The sequence below is a fragment of the Erinaceus europaeus genome, unplaced genomic scaffold (genome assembly GCF_950295315.1).
Source record: "Erinaceus europaeus unplaced genomic scaffold, mEriEur2.1 scaffold_276, whole genome shotgun sequence".
Taxonomy (NCBI): Eukaryota; Metazoa; Chordata; class Mammalia; order Eulipotyphla; family Erinaceidae; genus Erinaceus; species Erinaceus europaeus.
This window is the reverse complement of record NW_026647267.1, coordinates 116,390-140,013: the sequence shown is the minus strand read 5'-3', so window position 1 is coordinate 140,013 and position 23,624 is coordinate 116,390. Positions and strand designations below refer to the sequence as shown.

At 39.0% G+C, this 23,624-nt stretch overlaps 1 protein-coding gene across 7 annotated transcripts in view; it reads right to left on the bottom strand.

Moving 5' to 3' along the window:
• The window catches only part of LOC103117547 (epidermal growth factor receptor kinase substrate 8), a 133,630-nt gene that overhangs the window by 34,211 nt on the left and 75,795 nt on the right, over positions 1-23,624 (bottom strand). For all 7 annotated transcript variants that reach the window (XM_060183889.1, XM_060183888.1, XM_060183893.1 and 4 more), the window contains 4 exons: positions 22,216-22,292; positions 14,550-14,617; positions 13,208-13,369; positions 10,702-10,851 (listed from right to left, as the gene is read on the bottom strand). In XM_060183889.1, the coding sequence (XP_060039872.1) occupies positions 10,702-10,851; positions 13,208-13,369; positions 14,550-14,617; positions 22,216-22,292 (457 nt within the window). The remainder of the gene's footprint in view (positions 1-10,701; positions 10,852-13,207; positions 13,370-14,549; positions 14,618-22,215; positions 22,293-23,624) is intronic.

Here is a 23,624-nt window from a genome sequence, read left to right as displayed (position 1 = left end):
CCTGGCCCCTTCATTTACTTTCAACATGTGACTCTTGTCATTCTTAATGTAGAACTTACCATGGGGGCTGGGAGATAGTTCAGTGGGTTAAGAGCATATGGCGCAAAGCAAAAGGGCCAGCATAAGGATCCCAGTTTGAGCCCCCGGCTCCCCACCTGCAGGTGAGTCACTTTGCAAGCAGTGAAGCAAGTCTGCAGGTGTCTATCTTTCTCTCCTCCCACCATCTTCCCCTCCTCTCTCAGTTTCTCTCTGTCCTATCCAACAACAACAGCTATGACAACAGTAACAACTACAACAAGCACAACAAGGGCAAAAAATGGGAAAAATAGCTGCCAAGAGCAGTGGATTTGTAGTGCAGGCACAGAGCTCCAGGGATAACTCTAGAGGCAAAAAAAAAAAAAAGAGAGAGAGAGATTTAAAAAAAGAACTTATGATAATAAAAAATTGAATTGTAAAAAAGATTATTTAATCCACATTATTTTAGTTTCTTAAGCTACCCTTGCATAAAATTTTTAAGGTATAATTAAATGCTTCTAATGTAACTAGTAAACAGTCCTGCCTGAGAAAAAAATGAAGTTTAAAAAAAGAGCTTATCCAGAGGACTCTGTGGAAGAAAGGAAAGAGATGGGATGAAGGGATCAGTGGAGTCCTGATGCATGATGGGAAAAGGGACCCCATGATGGGGGAGCAAGTATCTCCCAGACAGAAATCAAGGGAGACAAGGGGTTGTGGCTATGTGTCAAAGACTACTGTAAACCAATAACCTCACCCCCAATAATTTTTTTAAAAAATTAAAACTAAATAACAGCTTATTGAGTGTCTAGGGAGAAAATCATGGAGTACAGTATGCACCCTACCTAATGCATGTGGTAACTTCGAAGACCAGCACCACAGGTACTATGGCACTGGGGGAAACTGGTGACATGGAGTCTCTCCCTACATCAGTCTCATTAAAAAAAAAAAAAGGCCCATGATGGTTTGGAATATGGCACACCCAGTAGGGCACACAAGCTATGATGCACAAGGAGCTACCAGATTCAAGTTCTAGGTCTCCCTCCCCCCGCAAGAAGGGAAGCTTCATAAGTGGTGGAACAATGTAGTAGGTGTCTCTCTTTCCCTCTCTATATTTCTCTCCTATATCAGAAAAAGAAATAGTGTGGGGGGGGGGGGAAACAACTACCTGGAGCTATGGAGTCATCACATTGACACAAAACCCTAGTAATAACCCTGGTGGGGGAAAATAAATCAGCTGAGGAGCACTAAAACTATACATGTGTGAAGCCCAAAAGAGAGAGAGGGACAGAGTGAGAGGGGGGAGGGGGGGAGAGAGGGGGAGGGGAGAGAGAAAGAGAGAGAGAATACAAATCACAAATGTAGAGTGAAATAAAGAAATTCCTTCCTTTATTTTATCCTTGGGTCCTTGGGAACCCTTGGGCTCTTGTGAACAAACCCACTGAATCAAATTGGTCAGCCCCAGCATGCTGGGAAATTGTGTAGATGTAGTCACATCTGCTATGTAGTCAACAGAAAAGACAATTTTAAGGCAAGCAGAGGTTCCCCAGAATTGGGAACTCCTTCCAGGACCCCATTTACACAGAGTTGGAGGGTTGACCCAAGCCTTTCTCACACGAGATTCGCTTACGTGGGAAGACCCTGAAGGGACTACCGGACACTTCCGCCCTTTGGTAGCTGATATTAGCACCAACCTACTGGGCAGGGATCTTCTGGAATGCCTTGATATTAGGATATCCACAGATGCCTCTGCAGAGCGTAACACCCATTCCTGCGAGACTAGATCTAATCAGCACCCCCAATACTAACTGCCACTGTTCGTAACCAAACTCCCTGTTTGGATTGGCTTTCTAATGAGCCTGTCTGGATGGAACAGTGGCCTTTGCCTAGGGATAAGCTAGAAATTTTAAAAGAGCTCGTCCGAGAGCAGTTGTCCTTGGGACACATTCGTCATTCCTGAAGCCCATGGAATACACCTGTCTTTGTGATTAAAAAGTGCTTGGGAAAATGGTGCCTCCTCCAAGATCTCCATGCGGTAAATAAAACCATGCAGGTCTGGGGCTCCCCCCAAAGGGGTTTGCCTCTTGCTTCTGCAATTCCCATGGGAATTCCAATCATAGCTACTGATATACAAGACTGTTTTTTCTCTATTCCCTTGCACCCGCAAGATTGTAAACGTTTTGCCTTCTCTGTTCCTTCTATTAATAACACCAGCCCTGCCGACAGATTTGAATGGGTGGTGCTGCCCCAGGGCATGGCCAACAGTCCTACAATTTGTCAAGAGGCTGTTAAATCTGCCCTTTTCCCATATATTCATAAGGGCCTTAATGTTTTTCACTACATGGATGATGTCTTAATATGGGAAGAATTAGATACAGATCTCTGTGCCCTACGTGATTTTCTCATTCCTGCCTTAAAGAAAAGCAGCCTTAATGTAGCTCCTGAGAAGATACAGCTAATTCCTCCAATATCTTTCTTAGGTTCAGAGGTTTCTCTAATGCAAATTCATCCCTTAAAACCTAGTGTTACTTTTTCTTCTAACCTTAATCTTGCTTCTTTACAAAGTTTTCTTGGAAATTTAAATTGGCTTAGGCAGTGTCTTTATCTTGCCTACTAGCTGCCTCCAACCACTGTTTGACCTGTAAAAAGGAAACAAACAGTCCTCCTCAAAACGTATGTTAACTCCCGAGGCCTCCTTGGCACTAGAAAGGTTTACCAGGCCCTCCAGGACATACACCTTGTTCGATTCTCCCCCTCCTCTCTGGTAAACCTTCTAATCTTTAACTCCACCCCCCACAGTAGTGGGGGCACTGTGGCAGAACCATGGGGTTCTTGAGTGGCTTCACACACCAGTAGGCAGAGTTCCAAGACTCCTCACTGAGATAGATGGGTTAGCATTCATGGTTCGCCAAGGAAGAAATAGGTCTGTGTAGGTCTTAGGGAAAGAACTGGATTTAATTATTCTTCCTTTTTCTCTCACAGATACAGAGTGGCTCATATGCCACTATTCCCGTTTTGCCATAAGGTTTGTGGGGTTTCCAGGACAAATAGATAACCATTTTCCTTCTAATAAATTGATAGCTTCTTTACCTCTTTTGCCTCTACTAGTACCTAAACTTTTCTCTCAAGATCCCATCCCCTCTGCTCCTACAGTCTTCACTGACAGTGGAATAAAGGGAGCTGCTGCCCTTATATATTACCCAGACAAACAATCACCTAAACCTCTCTTTACTGAACTTCCTGAGAATTCCCCTCAGTACAAAGAACTTTATGCTGTTTTCCTTGAATTAAAAGCTGTACCAGAACCCTTCAACCTTTTTTCTGACAGTGTGTATACTGTTAACTTACTTCCATGGCTTGCTCGTTCTTATGTGAGAATTGATGACAACCCACTTTCCCCTCTCTTGATTCAAATCGCCTCTACGCTCTGTTCTCGAACCCAACCACTGTATGTTCAACACCTTCGTTCCCACAGCCCTCTTCCTGGTTCCCTGTCCGAAGGGAATACTGCAGTGGTCACCTTGCCTCCACAGGAACTCTCCTAAGTCTCTGTCTCTGATCCTGCTGACTTCCATTCCCTAACCCATGTTAATCTTAAAGGCCTTAGAGCTCGATTTCCTGATGTTCCTTTACCACAGTTGAAACATATCCTTGCTACATGTTCTTCCTGTGCAAGTCTCATAAGAATACCTGCTATTCAAACTCTTGGGGTTAATCCCCGAGGCTTAAAAGCCAATGCTCTTTGGCAAATTTATGTCACCCACATACCAAACTTTGGCAAACAAAAATATGTGTTTGTCTCAATTGATACCTTTTCTAAATTTATGTGGGTGACAGCTCAGATGGGAGAAAGCTCTAAAAAGCTTATAAGCCATATACTCACCTGTTCTGCTATAATGGGCTTACCTCTTCAACTGAAAACTGACAATGGGGCTATGTTTACCAGCAAACAATTTAAAGATTTTTGTTCCCTCTGGAACATTACTCATACCACAGACATTCCCTATAATCCACAGGGACAAGGCATTGTCAAGAAGGCCCATCAAACCCTTAAGGCTCAATTAAGTAAAGATAAAGGAGGAATGTACCCCCCCCAATATCCAGCTAGCAAAAGCCTTAACTACGATAAATCTCTTTAATATTTACAATAACTTGGACTTACCTCCTATTAATCTTCATTGGAAAACACCATCCACCCTCCCAGCTATTAAGGTCAAATGTAAAGACCCACTCGATAAAATTTGGAAAGGGCCTGACCCCCTATTGACCATGGGGAGAGGTTTCGGATGCATTTTTCCACAGAATTACTCCAAACCTGTCTGGGTTCCTGCCCATCATGTCTGACAATATCTGCATGATGGTGCTGCTATCCCTGAAGAACAAGAAATGCTCCAAGAGGACTATATGCAGGATGCATCCCAGGATCCATAATACGACATGGCAGAATCTGGAAAATCTGGCTCACAAAGCCCTCTCTCCTACTCCTTCTCTGGAGTTATAACTGGTCAGTTGTGTTTTGTGAGTATGCTGAATGACCAAAAATTTTTGTATGACCCATCTGCTCAGAGTACTCTAAAACTTAATTGACTTTATATAAAAATGCTGGACGCAGCCAAAGTTTCTGGAGATGTCCAGAAACATTCCCCAAATTTTTTTTCTCTCAATTTTTTATATATAAGTCTTGGTATATATGTACAGTGCTTAGTCTTAAACTGTGTGAGTAAAGACAGATAGATCTAAATTTGTTTATAAAATGATATGTTTTCATAACAAAAGTTTTTCTCCTTCTGTGTGTTATAACTAAATGTTTATAGGTATGTTTCGAGTTTGGTAAACACTAACTTAACAGTCAAAAGTGTAACCTTGAAGCTACATTATTAACAGACAAGGTAAAAGTAATTTGCTAAAAGTAACTAACTCTTTAAGGTAAAAAGTCTAAGTATTTAATGTGACAATATATCCCCAAAACTAAAATACAATTTCTCTATACAGGGCGCTTTTGGAGCGCCCCCAAAAGTGCCCTGTAAACTATCTTGTGGAAATTAATCCACAACAGACCTGGCATCAATCTGACACTGTAATGTTAAAACCATTGTCACTAACGTGTTAACTCTCTAAGTAACCTGCGTCTGTTTATAGTCCAAAGCAAAATGGTTAAAAAATCAATATATGTATTTTAACTAAAATTAGTCTAAAGATCCTGCTGTAGAGTCTGCTACAAAAGGTCACATTAGATGACCTTTAAACAAAATCATAAAGATGCTTAAACCAATTATAATCATCAAGCTATCAATTATAGTAAACCTCTAACTTGTTACAAGTTTTTTTTTTCTCACTAATAAGTGATTACAGCTATCAAGACTTCACATGAAGAATCATCTGCTCATATGGTAAGGTATTAAACTATAAAAAGTTCCTCTATATATAACTTATGTGAATTAACAATTTTCAAATATTCTTCTACACTTAACTGATGTATCTCGTCTTGCTACTATAAGCCTGCCTTTGTCAGCCAACAATTTAAAGATATTTCCTTTTATAACATCACCATGCCATGGACATCTCTTACTACCCCCAAAGACAAATGGCTGTTGAGAAGGCCCGCCAAACACCTAGGCTCAACTAAGTAAAAATAAAATAAAATAAAATAAAATAATAATAATAATAATAATAATAATAAATAAATAGGGAAGATACATCCCCCAGTACTCAGTTGGCTAAGGCACCAATCCTCCTCTTCTATAAAAAATTCAAATCAGATGCCCTGCTAACCACGAGAAGCAGATTGTTTGTGTTTCTTTCACAGGAATCCTGGGAAAAACCATCTGGACCCCTGCACACTCTGACATCACCCACTAGATGGCTCAACTACAGTGGCACACCTCCCGAAACTCTAGATGTCACCTGACGCAATCTGAAGAACCTGATTCACAGACTCCAAGGATAGAACTTTTTTACTGCCTGTCTGCCCTTCCTGCTTCTGCTTTGCCTGTCACGTTTTGGCAGTTCCAGCTCACTGTCTACAGAGAAGCGGAATTCCAGCATCTGACCTTGCTCATGCAGCGTTTCACCCCCTGCCATTTCTCCCCCTAGTCGCCTACTTTGGACTGACACTTATATTGGACTTGCTGGTTTACCCTTTGGACACTTTACACAATTTTACAGCAGCTTCCTTCCTTTCACGCTGCTGGGTTTTCAAAGACTGACCCTGAGTAGTTCATAGACTTTGCAGACTGTTGCCTTGAGGACTATACAATGCCAAATATCCCCTCCGCTTGGCGGGCCATTCCCTCCCGCCTACAGATCCTGCCCTTTGAGGCAGGAAACGCCCCCTCATTATGAACCCTTGCCCCCCTCAGACAGGGAACGTTCCTTTGCGCACCAAGCCTTCCCTTGACATCACACTGGCTCTTACTGCTCCCCTACTTGTCCTTTCCTGTTTTGTTATATCATTCAGATTTATGCCCAAAAGGTTTCTGCTCACCCCTACACTACTATTCCTCTGTCACAGATGGAGTCTTTTACAGACATTGACCCATGTTAATGTGATGACTAGATAGAAAGATAGGGAAAGATGTAGAAAAATTGTGAGGAGATGGTGGAGCCTGGCAGAGCTTAACCTATGGGATGAGTCCCTCCAGGTAAGTCTCTCTCTCTCTACAGAGGAGTTGAGCACAGGGGGGGCACATAAATCTCACAAGGTTGGTAAGTCTTCCCTCCCCCACAAAAACATCCTACATCTTCCCACCTGAGCATGGCATTCCTTAAAAACATTTAAGCCTGCTCCACTCTAAATTTCCTATACTGTGGCCACTAGATATAAGGAAAGGGGGAGATGCTGGGAAATTGTGCAGATGCAGTCACATCTGCCATGTTGTCCCCTCAGGCTGTTGCTAGTTCCCGCAAAAGCTGGGACATTTTCGGAGCACCTGTTCCGCCATGTTTTGCCCTCAGGGCATTGTTAATTCCCCGTGATAGTTGGAGTGCTTTGGTTACTCCTCCCCCTTCCCATTCCTGCAAAATTTATTATCCTACCCTGGAGTGCTATGGTTACTCCTCCCCCTTCTCATTCTCACAAGAGCTATTCCCATAAAAGCCTTTCTTCTTCTGCCCCTCGCTCTCTTGCCTGTTTTTCACCTAGGTGATGGAAGGGTGCGGTACGTAGCAGGAGGTGGCCATTTTGGCTAGCTCCACGTGGCCCCAACTGCTGTGTTCCCACCCCAACCCTGAGGTCCCCACGCGAATAAAGGATTGTGTTCCCTTTCTGCTCCAAACCTCCTTTTCCTGCGTCCCGCCACCGCAGCAAGCGACACCAGCAGAAACTGGGATAAATCTACTCTAATCCTGAGATGAACCAGTTTTGTTTTACTATTAAGGTAAACATTCCTTTCCTCCCATGATTTGTTGTGTCAGTACTTTTCTAACATGAATTTTTGACTTTATTTTCTTAGGAACCAATATAAGATTAATGGCAAAGAAGTATATTTTGCTTGGTTATAAAGTTACTTCATAAACCATGATAATGATGAATGCTAGATTCTTACTGTTATATATTCTTCTACTACTGTGCCTGTTTTCTGCTGTGCTTATGCATATTTCTCTCAAATATGTACAGTTTATTATTTTACTGTAAACACAGATGATTATAAACTTTTGAACTGAGAAGACATTTAAAGAAAGGCTGTTTAATCTATTCTCTTTGTTAGTTAATCAAAGTGGAGAAAACTCATGATGGCTTGGTCAATGTCACAATGCTGGTCACGGGAGTGTCAAGGCATTCTAGTTCTATTTATTTACTTATTTTTTGCTTCCATGGTTATTGCTAGGGCTTGGTACATGAATCCACTGCTCCTGGAGGCTATTTTTCCCCTTTTGTTGCCCTTGTTGTTTTATCATTGTTATGGCTATTATTATTGCTGTTATTAATGTCATTGTTGTTGGATAGGACAGAGAGAAATGGAGAGAGGAGGGGAAGACAAAGAGGAGAGGCTGACAGACACCTGCAGACCTGCTTCATAGCTCATGAAGCGACCCCTCTGCAGGTGGGGAGCCAGGGTCTCCAACCGGGATCCTTACGCTGGTCCTTTAAGTTCACACCATGTGTGCTTAACCCACTGCTCTACTGCCTGACCTGGCATCTCAGTTCTGTAAGAACATCCTAGTTCAGGGAGACACTGCAAAGAGTATGCCAAAGGCTTTTCCCTATTTGGGAAATAAAATCAAAGGTGACTGGGAACCCCAAACTTCCTAAGAGGGAAAGAGATTAGCCTATCTCTAAGGAAAAGTTTTATTAGGGAAGAAAATGGGTAAAGTTCCATAATAAGCTTTAAAACATTGAAGGGGGAAAAAAAAAGAAGTCTTGTGTGGATCATGTAAATCATGATCAGCTAGCTGTAAATGCATCACTATAGCTCATCTGTCAATTAGAACAAAATAGTATTCAGTATATCTGCCTCAGACTCATCATTACCCATCCCTGTACTATGAAGCCAGCATTTCAGTCTCGATGGTGGCTCTTCAGCAGATTACACATATTTTGTGTGGGAAGCCATTAGTTCAATACTTAGCACCACATGGGACCACCATGGATAGGACCAAAGGACCAAAGTAGTGAGTTCCACAGATGATGGAGTTGTATTTTAGGTCTTTGCCTCATTGTCTCTCCTATCCTCTCTTTCTATCAAAACTGTACTGGGGATAGTGGTCCATCAATTTCATGCATATACAAGTGTCTGGGTTATTTTTTTTTTCTGGCATCATGCAGTAGATGGGAGTAAGGAAAGCAGGTTAGGTCTCTATTCTTAAAACTGAAGATCAGAAACATATGGAGTCGGGTGGTAGTGCAGTGGGTTAAGCACAGGTAGCGCAAAGCAAAAGGACTGGCATATGGATCCCGGTTCAAGCCCATGGCTCCCCACCTGCAAGGGAGTCGCTTTACAAGTGGTGAAGCAGGTCTGCAGGTGTCTATCTTTCTCTCCCCGTCTTTCCCCCCTCTCCATTTCTCTCTGTCCTATCCAACAACAATGACATCAATAACAACAACAACAATAAATATAATAAGGGCAACAAAAGGAAATAAATATTTAAGAAATCTTTAAAAAAAATTTTAAAAAGAAACTTAAATTTATTTTTTATTTTTACCAGAGCATTTTCCAGCTCTGGCTTATGGTGGTACAGGGATTGAACTTGGGTATTTGAAGCCTCAGGCATGAGAGTCTCTTTGCGTAACCATCATGCTATCTCCCCCACTGAAAATCAGAAACTTTATTCCACATAATGACTCTTATATTACAAGGGGGCTTTTATAGCATCAAAGGAAATACATTAAAAAAAATTTTATGGAGCCCCGCTGCCCCAGAGCCCTCCCCTACTAGGGAAAGAGAGAAAGAGGCTGGGAGTATGGATCAAACTGTCAATGCCCATGTTCATTGGGGAAGCAATTATAGAAGCCATACCTCCCACCTTCTGCACCCCATAATGACCCTGGGTCTATACTCCCAGAGGGACAAAGAATAGGAAAGCTATCATGGGAGGGGATGGGATACGGAGTTCTGGGGGTGGGCATTACGTGGAGTTGTACCCCTGTTATCCTATGGTGTTTGGCAGTGTTTCCTTTTTATAAATAAAAATTTAAAAAGAAAAGAATTAAAAAGGTGTTTTTTTTTTAGTTTAACCTCTGTTTATAAAATGCTTGAATTAAAGTTAACTTTATTTTTGGAGCAAAAAAATAATCACTAAAAATTATTAATTTAACAAATCTAACCTGGCAAAATTCTTAGCAACTTCAAAAGGCACTATGCAAAAATTCTGGTATCACATATACAGACTACAAATGACTATAAATGCCACAGGTCTTTCCAAGTAAGTTTTTTAGAACATCATTTATGACAGGCATGGGAATAAGACAATTACAAAATGTACTTTTTACAGTCTAGTTTAGTTTATCTACCATATTTTACTGTCAAATACAGATCAAACCTCTCAGAATTTCTCTAAAAATTATCAATGTATTTTGATATTCAGCCTCTTTCGTCAAAGTACCATTCAACTCGATACAAATTTACTTCCTTGCAAAAGAAACTGACTCATGAAATAAAGATATTCAGAGCTGAAGATAATTTCTAATGTCCATAAAGCATCATGAATTATAATCATTTGAAAATTACAGTGTTCTTTGAAATACAAACCTTCAGGGTATAGCCTATCATTACGGGTAACTATGTTTAGCTATTTTTGTGTATCACTGTAATCTGACAAATCTTGGGCAATTATTCATATCACATAATTAGAGAACTTTAAATTGATACAAAAGTGTCTAAGTGCTTCATCATAAAAACCCGTGGCATGTGACTAGCGTGAGATAGAACAGGATGGTATCATTATTTATTGTTCATGTAGCACTTGTGAAGAATCAATTTTGAATTATAAGCCCAAGGCAGTCATTCAGTGAAGATTTCAAGATATCATCTACAGTTTTTTATACACAGACTGCATCTACTTTTTTTTTTTTTGTAGTATTCTACCTCCTCATTTTCTTGACATGGAAACTAAGAAAGATACTAAAAGATTTGTTTTCCTTATGAAACCCAAAGAAACTAGAAATCTAGTACCTACTAAACATATGATTGAAGTATCTAATTCAAAAACTGCCAGAGTATGTGTATAGGCTAAGAAAGCTCACTAATTTACCTTAACCTCTTCACATTGGAAAAGATGAAGGTCAGGCTTGTTCTGTGTTGGCTCTTTGCACACCAGGGCAAGAATTGAGTCATAGTTACAGGAATGCATCACAGGTTGGCAGTGCTGGATTGTGCTTAAAGGGAAATTCTCCAGTTCATTCTAAAAGCAAAGTGAAAAGAATTTTTCTTACTCATTATTATATATATAAAGAATCTGTGCCACAAACTACTCTAGGAATCATACACACACATTTCAAAATGTGAGAATCACACATGGGAGGCAGCAAACTCCGTGGAAGAGGAGGCTGAGTAAGTGCATGTGGCAGCAGAGAAAATGAGGCTGAAACAGAAGGGGAGAGGGACAAAGGACAACAGAAACAGAAATACTGAGTAGTGGAACACAGTTATGCTATTAAAAAGCAGAACAAACTACTCAATTTAGCATTAGTGCTACCCTCAGATTATGGGATGGAAATGATATCTCTAAGAACAAAAGAAGTAAGCTCAGGGCTCTTTATAAAAAATATTCATGTGGTCCGTGAGAGAGCACAGGGAGAGAGCTCACCAGGCACAATGCCCTGTCCTGCACTCAGTTTATGCATAAGTTCAAGCCCCATCACCACACAGGAGACACTATGGCACCTGAAGAAGCTACAATGCCATGGAGGTTCTCTCTCTATCTAAAGGAAAAGTGGCCTGGAACAAAGAAATCACGTCTGTTAAAGGGTCAAGTTGCACTACATGACATTTATTTGGAATAATATTTTTTACTTTTTTTTTCTGCCACCAGGGCTATCGCTGGGGCTCCATGGCAACTCTACAAATCCATAGTTCCTGGCAGCTATTCTTTTAAAAACTTTATTTGACAGTACAAAGGGGAATTGAAAATGGAGAGGGGAATAGAGCAGGAGAGAGCAAGAGAAAAACTTGTAGCCCAGCTTCACTACTTGTGAAGCTCCCTCCCATAGGTAGGGAGCGGGGGCTTGAACCGGGGTCTTTGTGCATGGTGGTGTTTGCGCTTCGGAAGTTGCGCCACTGCCTAGCCTCTAGAATATTTTTTACTTGAACTCAGAGTAGTCATATTCTTAGTTTCTACCTTCAGTTTCTACCACAAATATTAAGTTAAACATAATACATCACTTGCACATTTTTCAGTGAATTTGTCAAAGAAGAAATTATATTACATATATGCGTATACATTTATAGTTATACACATGTACAAACACACACAAATATATATATATATATATATAAAACAGTGGAAGAAACTAATGCTATGGCGTCTCTCTTCTCCTCTATCTTAGCAAAAAAATGGCTCAGAGTAGTGAAATAATACAGGTACAAGGACCCATTTCCACAAAATAAATAAAATAAAATAAATCCTATATCCGACAACTAGACACAAAAATTGTTATTACAGATAGTAAATATACATCACAGTAAACATTTCTTCAAAATTATTATTTCCTGGAATCTAGCATGGGCAAAATAAGAAATGCTGACACTGAGTTCACTGCAGCTTCATCACAACTATGAGAATCCACTGCTCCCCATGGACTTTTTTTTTCCAGCTAAAGGTTGATAGGGGAAGTTGGGGGGGGGGGGCTAGAGAGGGTGGGAGCAGAATCAGAGAGAGAACAGGAGGAGAGAGAGCATAGCACTGCTCTACCACTTGTGGTACTTACCCTTATCTGGTGCTACCATGTGGTGGCTGGGGAAGGGGAGCTCAAACCCATGTCCTCATGAACGATAACATGTGCATTCCACTGGGTGAGCTATCTCCTGGTTCCCCAAAAAAGGTTTCTTTTAAGAGCTACACTATCTTATCTGCCACTGATTGTACAAAAGAAAGCAGACTTTTTGTGAAGTTGAAAAAAAATACACACAAATTTCTTCGTTTTAATATGTCCATTTACATATGGTTTGGCCTAGTCTGTAACTACTATAAGTCAATATTTGGTAAGACAACTGATGCCTTATTTTAGTACTGTGCAGTTACTTTTTTTTTTTTTTTTTTTGGCCTCCGAAGTAATTGCTGGGGTTTGGTGATGACACTATGAACCCACTGCTTCAAGTAGCCATTTTTTAATTGGATAGGACAGAGAAATTGAGAAGGGAAGGGAAGGTAGAGAGCTAAAGAGACAGACAGATACCTGCAGACCTGCTTCACTGCTTGTGAAGTGACCCCCCCTCCAGGGGGAGAGCCATGGGGCTCAAATGGGGATCCTTGTGTGGGTCCTTGCACTTTGTACTATGTGCACTTAACTCTGCCCCCAATACTGTCAAGTTTTTCCTCATTATCAGTTTTGATTAGAAAGAAAGAAAAAAACTTGTATCTTCAGTTTGAAAAACTGATTTTGTATGCATAATTAATTTATAGCACATTTCTTCAAAACCATTGACAAAAAAATGGTTTATTTTGTCACTTTCACCCATTTGCAAATGATCTGACCTAACTGTAAACATGAATTTGCATAATATTCTTGAAAATAAAATAATAAGTATTACAAACTTACCTTTGATTCTAAATCAATCAGGCTCACAGCTCTGTCATCTACCTGAAGAATCATATCTTGAGTCCACACTTTGCCCTTGGCATCAAGCAATTTCAGCTTCCTTATTCCATCATCAACAGTTATCATAGCATCTTTCCGATCCAGAACAAAGGTAGTCAAGTGCTTATGATTGGCAGAAAGGAAAAATATTTACAGCATATACAGTCTCTCAGACACTTTTCCCAAAAGAAAGCAGAACTAACTAAAGTCAATCAGCAAAGAGATGACACAAACACACAGTGCTCTAGGACTTCACACATGTCACTGAGATATATGATCAGGTTTTTGTTTAATAGAAAAATTAAACCCTGAATCATATGCTATCTGTATCTTTATTACAAAGGAATGCTGAACCACATAAACACAGTATTAAAAAAAAGCCTAAACAATTTAAATAGCATCTTAAAATAAGCCCTCCTATCACATGTTGGTTATTCAAATACTTAAATAAATGGCAAGTTATATAAATGGTATCTAGAAAAGAAGACACTGGTGATTGATATGTAATGACAGTAGAATCTAATCTGTAACCACCATTTTTTTACTCTATTAAAACCACTTGATGAAACAGAAATGATTAAACTGAGGTATGTATACCTGATGTAGGGAGAAAATTGGAAATAAGGGCAACTTAAAGTTTACTTCCCTACTCAAATATTTTCTATTATGAGCAAAGATCTCGACAGATTCCAATTAAGAGAGAAAACTAAAATAGAAACCACTGTTTAAATAGAACTAGTAATGACTTCAGTTAAAACTAAAACTAGATCATTCAATGAATTGATATCTTATAAAAGCTTTTTTTCAGCTTCTGCTTATTTGTAGTGCTGAAAACTATCAACTTTTATTGCTCATTACTGAAACTCCACAGGAAGCTTAGAAATCAATTATCTGTTATATATTTGTTAATTAGTACTATAAAACATACTTTTTATTTTTCTTATGGAATAAACTTTTTTTTTCCTTATAGAGAGCAATGTGTGAGTGAAAGATTCTTGAATAGTTCCTACTTGTCTATGTCAAAAGGCAATAAAAGCTTGTCTTTCACACACACAAAAAAACCCTAGCACAGTGTAGATGTCTCCGTCTTGTTTTTAGCTAAAATAAGGCTGATAGTGGTAAACGATTATTCCCCATATATTTATATGTAACACTTCACTTTTACCAAAATCTAAAAGCAAGAGGTCAGTCCAATTTACAATATATCTTAGGATCAAAATACAATATAATTCGGATTTTGCTACAGACTTTTATGTCCCTTGAGTACTTTATAAAATGTTAGGCAAACACAAAAACATCTTACTTCAACACGGTATTGAGATATATCTGACACACTGCTGACACTGTCCCGTGCATAGTTCTTCCTTTGTTCTGAAAGAAAAGTTTGAGAAGTTATTATTTATCCATTAATAGGCTGAAGTTCATATACCAGTGTCTTGTGGCCATCTCTAAAACTAGCCTAGCTCACATATAAATACAGTAGCTGGCAAGTCACCACTGCGTGGTGTTTCTGAAAATGGTCATTATCCACATTCAGTCAAAATCCACCAGAATGTTTACATAAAATACAATAACAACTTAATATAACTTTTCAGCATCCTAACAATTAGAAAGAATATTTTGAGCTACTTAATCTAAAGGATTAATCAAGGACCTTTGTTGCAATAACATTTTTTCATGGTTTGCAAAATTCATCTTTTAATCCACTCAGGATGAAATGGAACTGCAAATGCTGTCATAGATACTGTATTATATGTTCGACTAATAGTATTAAAATAATAGACACTACATGGAACATCTCCTTTCACAGCATTCAAACTATGAAGAGTGTTGGAACAGATCCCATGCCTTATTTAACCATGATGGCCATTTGACTTTAAGAATTTTAATACCATTATGAAACACAGAAGTGTGATAGTTAGAATTGTAGATAAATGTTACTAGGAAAATAAAAACAAGGAGGTCAGGAATAAAATTATTGTAGCAAAAAACAACAACAAAAGCAAAAGTTAACCTTCCAGTTTCTTTTGTGAAATGCTGCAAAAACAAAATTTAAAAAAGTATGGAGGCAATAGTTTATATTTTCTTTTTTCTATCTAATCAAACCATTTGCTTATTTTGAAATAGTTGCCCCTTTTCTTTTTTTAAGGTAGAACAGCATGATGAAAAAGAACTCTATGTGGGAACCAGAAGCATGTTATTCTAACTTAGCCTCTGTCAAGTAGGAAATTAAATTTGAGAAAATATTAAAAAAAATAATTTAATTGTTTAACTCTATTTTTAACTGTAAAATAAAAAGATAAAACCTTAACACTAAAGTTCTCTCTCACTCATCTCTTATCTTCCTTACTAAATGAATGTTTCTCCAAGTACACATGTTCTTTCAGTTAATATAGGAACTTCCAGGTCTACCTAGAACAGAAAAAGTTGAAACTTCTGCTGAACAGAAAAGCAAAACAAGGGGTCAGGTTGTAGTGCAGAGGGTTAAGAGCACATGGCACAAAGCTCAAGGACCGGTATAAGGACTCTGGTTCGAGCCCTGGCTCCCCACCTATAGGGGGGTGGTTTTACAAGCAGTGAAGCAGGTCTGCAGGTGTCTTTCTCTCCCCCTCTCTATCTTCTCCTCCTCTCTCAATTTCTCTCTGTCCTATACAACAACAATGGTATCAATTGCAACAATAACAATAACGACAACAACAAGGGCAACAAAATGGGAAAAATGGCCTCCAGGAGCAATGGAATCGTGGTGCAGACACCAAGCCCTAGCGATAACCCTGGAGGCAAAAAAAAGAAAAAAGAAAAGAAAAGAAAAACAAGTGTAAAAGCATAAAGCAAACATAAAGACTCCAAATGTTTTAAAAATGTTGGTGTTTTAAAAAAACTATAAATTTTTTCAAAATGCAAATGAAAGTAATTATTTCATTTATATTTATTTTCCAGATAGAATATCCACATGTATTGTATTACATCACTGATATGACCACAACATGGTCCATTCTTGTTTTTTGCAGCATTTCAACCACTTAATAAAAATAGTCACACTGTAAAATTCAGGAGGTGCTACCTTTCTTTTTTTGTTTGGATGATGACCTGAAGAAGTATGATCCATCTGTTCCTAATAAAATAATGTTAGCAAAAATGAAAGATCTGCTTTAACCTTAAAATGTCTGTCCTCACAGGATTAAATATAACACCTCCACTTACATAACTTATTCTACAATTATTTTTATTGATAGTTGTGGCTTAATCAATGTGAGATAGTGTATAGCTCAAAAATATATCTGACAAAAGTATGTATGGAAATAATCATGACTTCAGAATCACTGGCTCATGGTATTCAAGCACAACTCTTTAGAGCAGACTCAGAACATGAGGAAAGCTCTATTTCATTTGGTCTAATATGAAGACAGCATAAAGAAGAAAAAAATATATATACTCATATATATTCATATAACTATTCTTCTTATGGAGTAGTAAGAATTTGTTCAACTACTTTTCCTAATACATAATTTCTGCATTCCACAGAAGCATACTTTACAGATAAACACTACAGATAGTATTAGGAAGTAGTATGATATAAACTCCTCACTATGAATGCCTAAGAAATATGCTATTTCTAATATTCCAAATTAAGAACCCACTGTCAGAAATCCTAAGCTATTTACTCACCAGTATTACACAAAAAGCAAGAAATCAAGTTTCATTATAGGAAGTTAATTCCTTGTGTCTGTACTATTCTTTATGCACAATATAGCAAGACTTGAAACAGTTCATCTCCAGAATTTTTTTTTTATTTTCTCTCTCTAAACAAAGTGTTGCTTAGGAATAACTTGGCAAGCAAAAGAGAAGTATATATCATATAAAAACCACTGCTGAGCTATCCTCTCCCTAAATAAAGCAATATTACTTTACATTTCAAAACATTCAACCAATAAAGGAGAACTCCTTCCCCACCATTTTTAGAGTATGATTTCCATAGAGATGAGAAGCACAATGAGAATCAGTCAGTACCAGTCAGTAATAACTGCAAGTTCTCATCTGCACCACTAGGACGACATACTGACCAATCAATATCTGAACTAAGACGCTGTTTTAGGAAAACCAACAAGGTTATTTTTATAAAACTATATTATTGCCAAATATATTTTACAGGCCTGTTACACTGATAAAGTTGAAATGAACAGTGTAAAGTTACTGGGAAGTTTATTAATGAAGGCGGTTACATATAAACTGGCTGAATAGTCTATAGATTAGCATTAACCAGTAACACCCTAGAGAGAGAAAAAACTTAAAAAATCAAATATGCTTTTCCACTTTCTATCACAAAAAGCCTTCACTCTCAAGATACAAACTCAGGGGAGTCGGGCTGTAGCGCAGTGGGTTAAGTGCAGGTGGCGCAAAGCACAAGGACCGGCATAAGGATCCCGGTTCGAACCCCGGCTCCCCACCTGCAGGGGAGTAACTTCACAGGCGGTGAAGCAGGTCTGCAGGTGTCTATCTTTCTCTCCTCCTCTCTGTCTTCCCCTCCTCTCTCCATTTCTCTCTGTCCTATCCAACAATGACAACAACAATAATAACTACAACAATAAAACAACAAGGGCAACAAAAGGGAATAAATAAATAAATAAATAAATAAATAAATAAATAAAAAAGATACAAACTCAGATTTAAGAATGTGTGTCCATCATATTTATCCATTGCTACTTGGTCCTAAAACAGCACAGATCTCAAAATGACAGGAAATACAGTAATGACAACTACATGCTCCTAGCTGGTAATTATGTAAACATGGAGTTTTTTTCTGGCAAGAAGACGACTGTAAACAGCTGGGTATGTCATCTAAGCAGGCACACTTCAAATTCAGCATTTGTCAACCTAAAGGGAAGTTCTATTTCTAGGTAGCAGCTCCACAGAATACAAAAAAAGAATTTGTAAGTCAAGTCTTCTGAGTGGCAGATCAGAAATGTCACAAGGCCTACCCTCGGAAATTCTCAGGTTTTATGAACAGATTCTCTTTAGCTTCTAAGGAGAAAGACTTTCAATCTCCCACTCAGAACCCACTTACTAACTAGCTTTCTCCTTTGTTTCTTAGTTCACACTGATCAGAGGAAATATGAAATGCCATCAAAAGACATGATAGTAAAAGGGAGAGGCGAGAGACTGGGAGGACCCCAGCCACACTGGAAGTGGACACATGGCACACAGCTATTCAACAGGCAGATGGTATAAAGAGAGGAATGCAGCCTCTGAGCACCTCACAGTATAAACACTACTGAGCATATTGATCATCTGAGTCATACCCTGACCAAAAGAAAAGCCTTATGGGGGCTGGGCAGTAGCGCAGCACATTAAGTGAACATGGTACAAAGCGCAGGGACCGGGTCCTGGTTCAAGCCCCCGGCTTCCCACCTAAAGGGGGGGGGGTTGCATCACAAGCGGTGAATCAGGTCTACAGGTGTCTTCTCTCCCTGTCTTCCCCTCCTCTCTCGATTTCTCTCTGTCTTATCCAACAACAACAGCTATAACAACAATAGTTAACAACTACAACATGGGCACCAAAATGGGAAAAATGGCCTCCAGGAGAAGTGGGTTTATATTGCAGGCACCAAGCCCCAGCAATAACCCTGGAGGCAAAAAAAAAAAAAAAAAAAAAAGAAAGAAAGAAAAAGAAAAAGAAAAGCCTTATACATTTAATAACTATTTTATAAACAAGGGAATTCTGAATTCTGGTGCATTAAATGCTAGTGCTTGGTGATCAGGTTAACTGGAAATAGATACAAAATTTTCAATTCCTGATAACAGTAGTCAAAATAGATGTTACATATCTTCAGTGGAGGAGAAAGGAGCCATTTATTATCCTGAACAGGTGTTAACTTGTCAGGGGCTCTAGTATTAGCTTCATATGTTGGCTCTGAAATCCCCTGTATAGTACTGAATGACAAAATAGAGTCACTAAAGCTGTAAGACATTTTAACTACTTTCCCTGAGTAAATTCAAATGACACAACACATTGTCTAACCAAAGCAAACTTGTTGTCATACTATATTTCAGTATTTCATAAATATTTATGGTATTTATAAAAATGTTTTTATAGGGGGTCAGGTGTAGCACAGCGGGTTAAGCACACGTGGTACAAAGCACAAGGTCTGGTGTGGGGATCTCGGTTCAAGCCCCCGGCTCCCCACCTGCAGGGGAGTCGCTTCACAGGTGGTGAAACAGGTCTGCAGGTGTCTGTCTTTCTCTCCCCGTCTTCCCCTCCTCTCTCCATTTCTCTCTGTCCTATGCAACAATGAACGACATCAACAATAACAATAATAACCACAACAACAAGGGCAACAAAAGGGGGGGGGGATGACCTCCAGGAGCAGTGGATTCATGGTGCAGGCACCAAGCCCCAGCAACAATCCTGGAGGCAAAAAAAAAAGGTTTTTTATAGTGCTATCTGAGACATAAACTTAAAAAGATATGATGAATTATATTTCACAATTATTTTTATTTTATTGCCATCAGAGTTACTGCTGGGGCCTGGTGGCTGTATGGTGAATCTACTACTCCTGATAGGCATTTGTTTGTTTGTTTGTTTTTTCCTCCAGGGTTATTGCTGGGCTTGGTGCCTGCACCATGAATCCACCGCTCCTGGAGGCAATTTTTCCCCCCTTTGTTGTAGCCTCGTTGTGGTTATTATTATTGCCATTGTTGATGTTGTTCGTTGTTGGATAGGGCAGAGAGAAATGGAGAGAGGAAGGGAAGACAGAGAGGGGGAGAGAAAGATAGACACCTGCAGACCTGCTTCACCACCTGTGAAGCGACTCCCCTGAAGATGCGGACCATGGACTTGAACATGTGGATTCTACCATGTGAACCACAACCCAGTCCCCCCTCCCCAACCCCAGCTAGCTATCATAACTGAATATAACATCAATATATTTGAGGACTTAGATTAATATGAATACCCAGGACAAAAAGAATCCCTCTCCCCAATTCCACAATAAGCAGAAGACTTGCATTTTCTTATTACCCCCATTACCACCCATTCTATCTTTTAGCTAAAGGGGCAAGGGCCAATAGTTTAAATCATTTGCTCAAAATGGCAGCCCTTTGCTAGAAGTGTCATTATTCAGTCTCAGGGCACCTGATCTCCAGAACCCCATTTGCTCTTCTCTAGACACATACAAGCAAGATATCAGATCTGACAAAGTGTTCCCAAGAAAGAGGGTATTGAATAGGACCTGGCGGTGGAGCACCTGGTTGAGCACACACGTGACTATGCACAACAACCCAGTTTCAAACCCCAGTCTCCCTTGCAGGTGAAGCAGCACTGCAGGTGTCTTTCTGCCTCCTCTCCCCTCTCAATTTCTGTCCAATATAATGAAAATCGAAATGGGGGAGGGGGGATGGTTCCAAGGAGAGGAACAATAGATTCACTGCTCAAGCACAAAGCCCCAGGGATAACTCAGGTGGCAAATAAATAAATACAAAGATAATTACAGTACCTAGCATGCAATTAGTATGTTAAACCGGTATTGCACTGACGTTGTAGTGCAATAAATACCCTCACATCCAGAAGAAGTTCATGCACCAGTCATGGAGGCATATTTATTCTTAGATGATTTATGTGACTAGCTTGATCATGGCTGAAAGAAGAAATGTGAAAGAAAAAGCACAAGGACTGAGGCAATAATAGTTCACGTGGATATTGTGCTGTGCATGACCTAGGTTCAATCCCAGCCCCACACCACATTGAAGGAAGCTTTGGTGTTGTGATCTCTTTCACACTCTATCTTTTTGTCTCTCTCTATCTGCCAGTGTGTGTGTTGGGGGGGCAAATGGTGACAAAGATTACAGTACAAATCTCATCTTTACCAACACAGAAATGTTAATAGTCTAGCCTCTAGGTCTGTACCATTTGCATTTGGAGACACTAAGTACTCCACCTATTAACTAAATCTAGTTTAAAGTTCAACTAGAATTTGTTGATGGCAAATGTCTGTTCAAAACAATAATATTTCTCTACCTAGCAAGGAAGTCCTTAACTCTTAGAAAATGGACTTTATGATCTGTGACACTGGCAAGGGTAGTTACTCGTTCTCTTTACTAAAAGTCTGTAATTTAATGATATACTTATTTATTCTTGGTCCACTTTTTTTCATCAGTATATTTAAATATATAGTGTTTTCTCCTTGCCTGACACTGCTCCTAGCCATCAAATGCACCTTATTCATTTCTCATATCAGCCCATCATATAGATAAGCAATAATGAAATAGACAGGCAAAGTAATTTAGCCAACATGACTCAGCCAGCAAGCAGCAAGACTGAACTGAAACCCAGGAAGTCTGTTTCAAGAGTGCTTGCTTTAGACAATCTTATTCTGATTCTTTATTGTTCTATAGTAATAAAAGTGCAAACCATGTAAAAACAAATGCCTTCCTACACATATGTACCTGATTTCAGGAGTTCCCAACTTCTTCTTAGCAATGGCTTCAATATAACTGAAGCTTACAAAATATTATCCATACATGGGTCAACACACAGATAATTGTGGAAGTGACAGAAAAATGGAGGGCAGAGCACTTGTTTTGCAGTGCAGAAGGAAGTTATTCAAATGCTACTCCAAAAGCAACACTACCCAAAAGTTTGAGAACTTTGAAAATGAAGTTCTGTCAACTGTCAGCACACAAACCAACTGGATCAGTCATGAATATCAACAAACATAAGTAATTTAATGGAAAAAATCCACTTATAGCATTAGTTCCAAGCAAAAACCTTCTTAGAAAACTATGCAGTATAATTCATCTTTAGTTTTAAAATAACAGGACAGCAAGCAAAGGCTATCAACACTGGTAATTTTTTTAAATATTTATTTTTCAAATATCTAAGCAAGCTATAAATTTAAACTATAACTTTGAAACTGTAATTTGCAAAAAGTGGTTTGAAACATGTTAGTACTCCATCAAAAACATGAACATACCATAAAGGGCCTTTGCACTTGTTTTTGAACCCTGTTCTCGGTCCATCTGGGAAAAGGTGGGTGATGATCCGTAGCCACTGTAATAAAAATTGGTCACAGTCTTGGGTTAAAGTACAAAGTAAGCAATAAAATTTCAAAACTACAAATTAAAATAAAAAAGCAACACACCACAATCACTTAGTTACAAAATGATCTATTTTACACTAACTGCATTTGTCAAAATGAGTCATAATCTTTTGGTAAGTAGCTAAAAACACAGACTATAAACCATACTACCTATCCTTATGAGGACAAAGTTTTGTTTAAATCATTGCCTGCATTCATGAACATTGACCACCACGTGGCTAATAAAGTGGCTCATGGAGTAGGGCATCAAAGTAAAAACCATGGGTTGAGGGTGAGGGTGGATGTTCAGATTTGGGGGTGGGTGGGATGGTACACAGTCTTTTGGTGGAGGGAATGGTGTTTATGTACATTCCTATTAACTTGTAGTCATATAAATCACTATTTAATGAATATGAGAGGGAAAAATTGATTGAATGTTTCAAACTTTTTAAAGCACAGACTGAGTCTTTTTAATACATAGGATGGGTCTTTGATATGTTGACTCTCTTAAAAGCTTAGACCAGGGAGAACATAAGCAACCAGTGGCACAGCTATATGCAAAGGAAATAATGTCAAAGGACATAAATTATGGTGATGTTGTGTATGATAGAGCAAATCCTAACAAATAGATTTTTCAAAGTAAACCCAATTGCCAAATAATGTGGTTATAGCAATAACTATCTATTGTCTTCTTAAACCCTAAGACAGCAGGAACCTCCCACTTTCTCTATAGAGCCTGTATTTCCCGGTCCTGGAACCTCTAGGGTGGGGCTCACTTTCCTGCATGCACCTCTCAATTCATAACAAATGATATTGCACCCACCTATTCCAATCTAATCAATGAAACGAGTACCAACTCAGCATGCTTCATTTAAGACTGTGTCCAGAGACGTCAAGCATGGAATGTCAACCCTTCACCCTCATTACTCGGGTGAGACCTTTCCTTTCATAGTATTCTCAAATTCCATTCTAGGAGGTTCACTTCCTAACAAAGTCCCAAAACCTAGATATAGACCAGGTCCCGTGAGATAGACATATGTTCACATATATCCATAAATTAGGGCAAAATATATACCTGAATGCAAAAATACACAATAGTCTGTAGTGAGTCAGTTTAAAGTTCATAATGAAATAGTGTCTACTTAGACTTTGATACCCTCCTCACCAACTTCCTATTAAAGTTCTCTCACTCACTCCAAAGCTAACCTTAGCAAAACAAGGACTGCAAAAGCTGAATAAGGGCAAGAGACTGGCATACTTTAATGATGACTCTTTAGTCACTATCAAGCCACCCCATCAGCTGG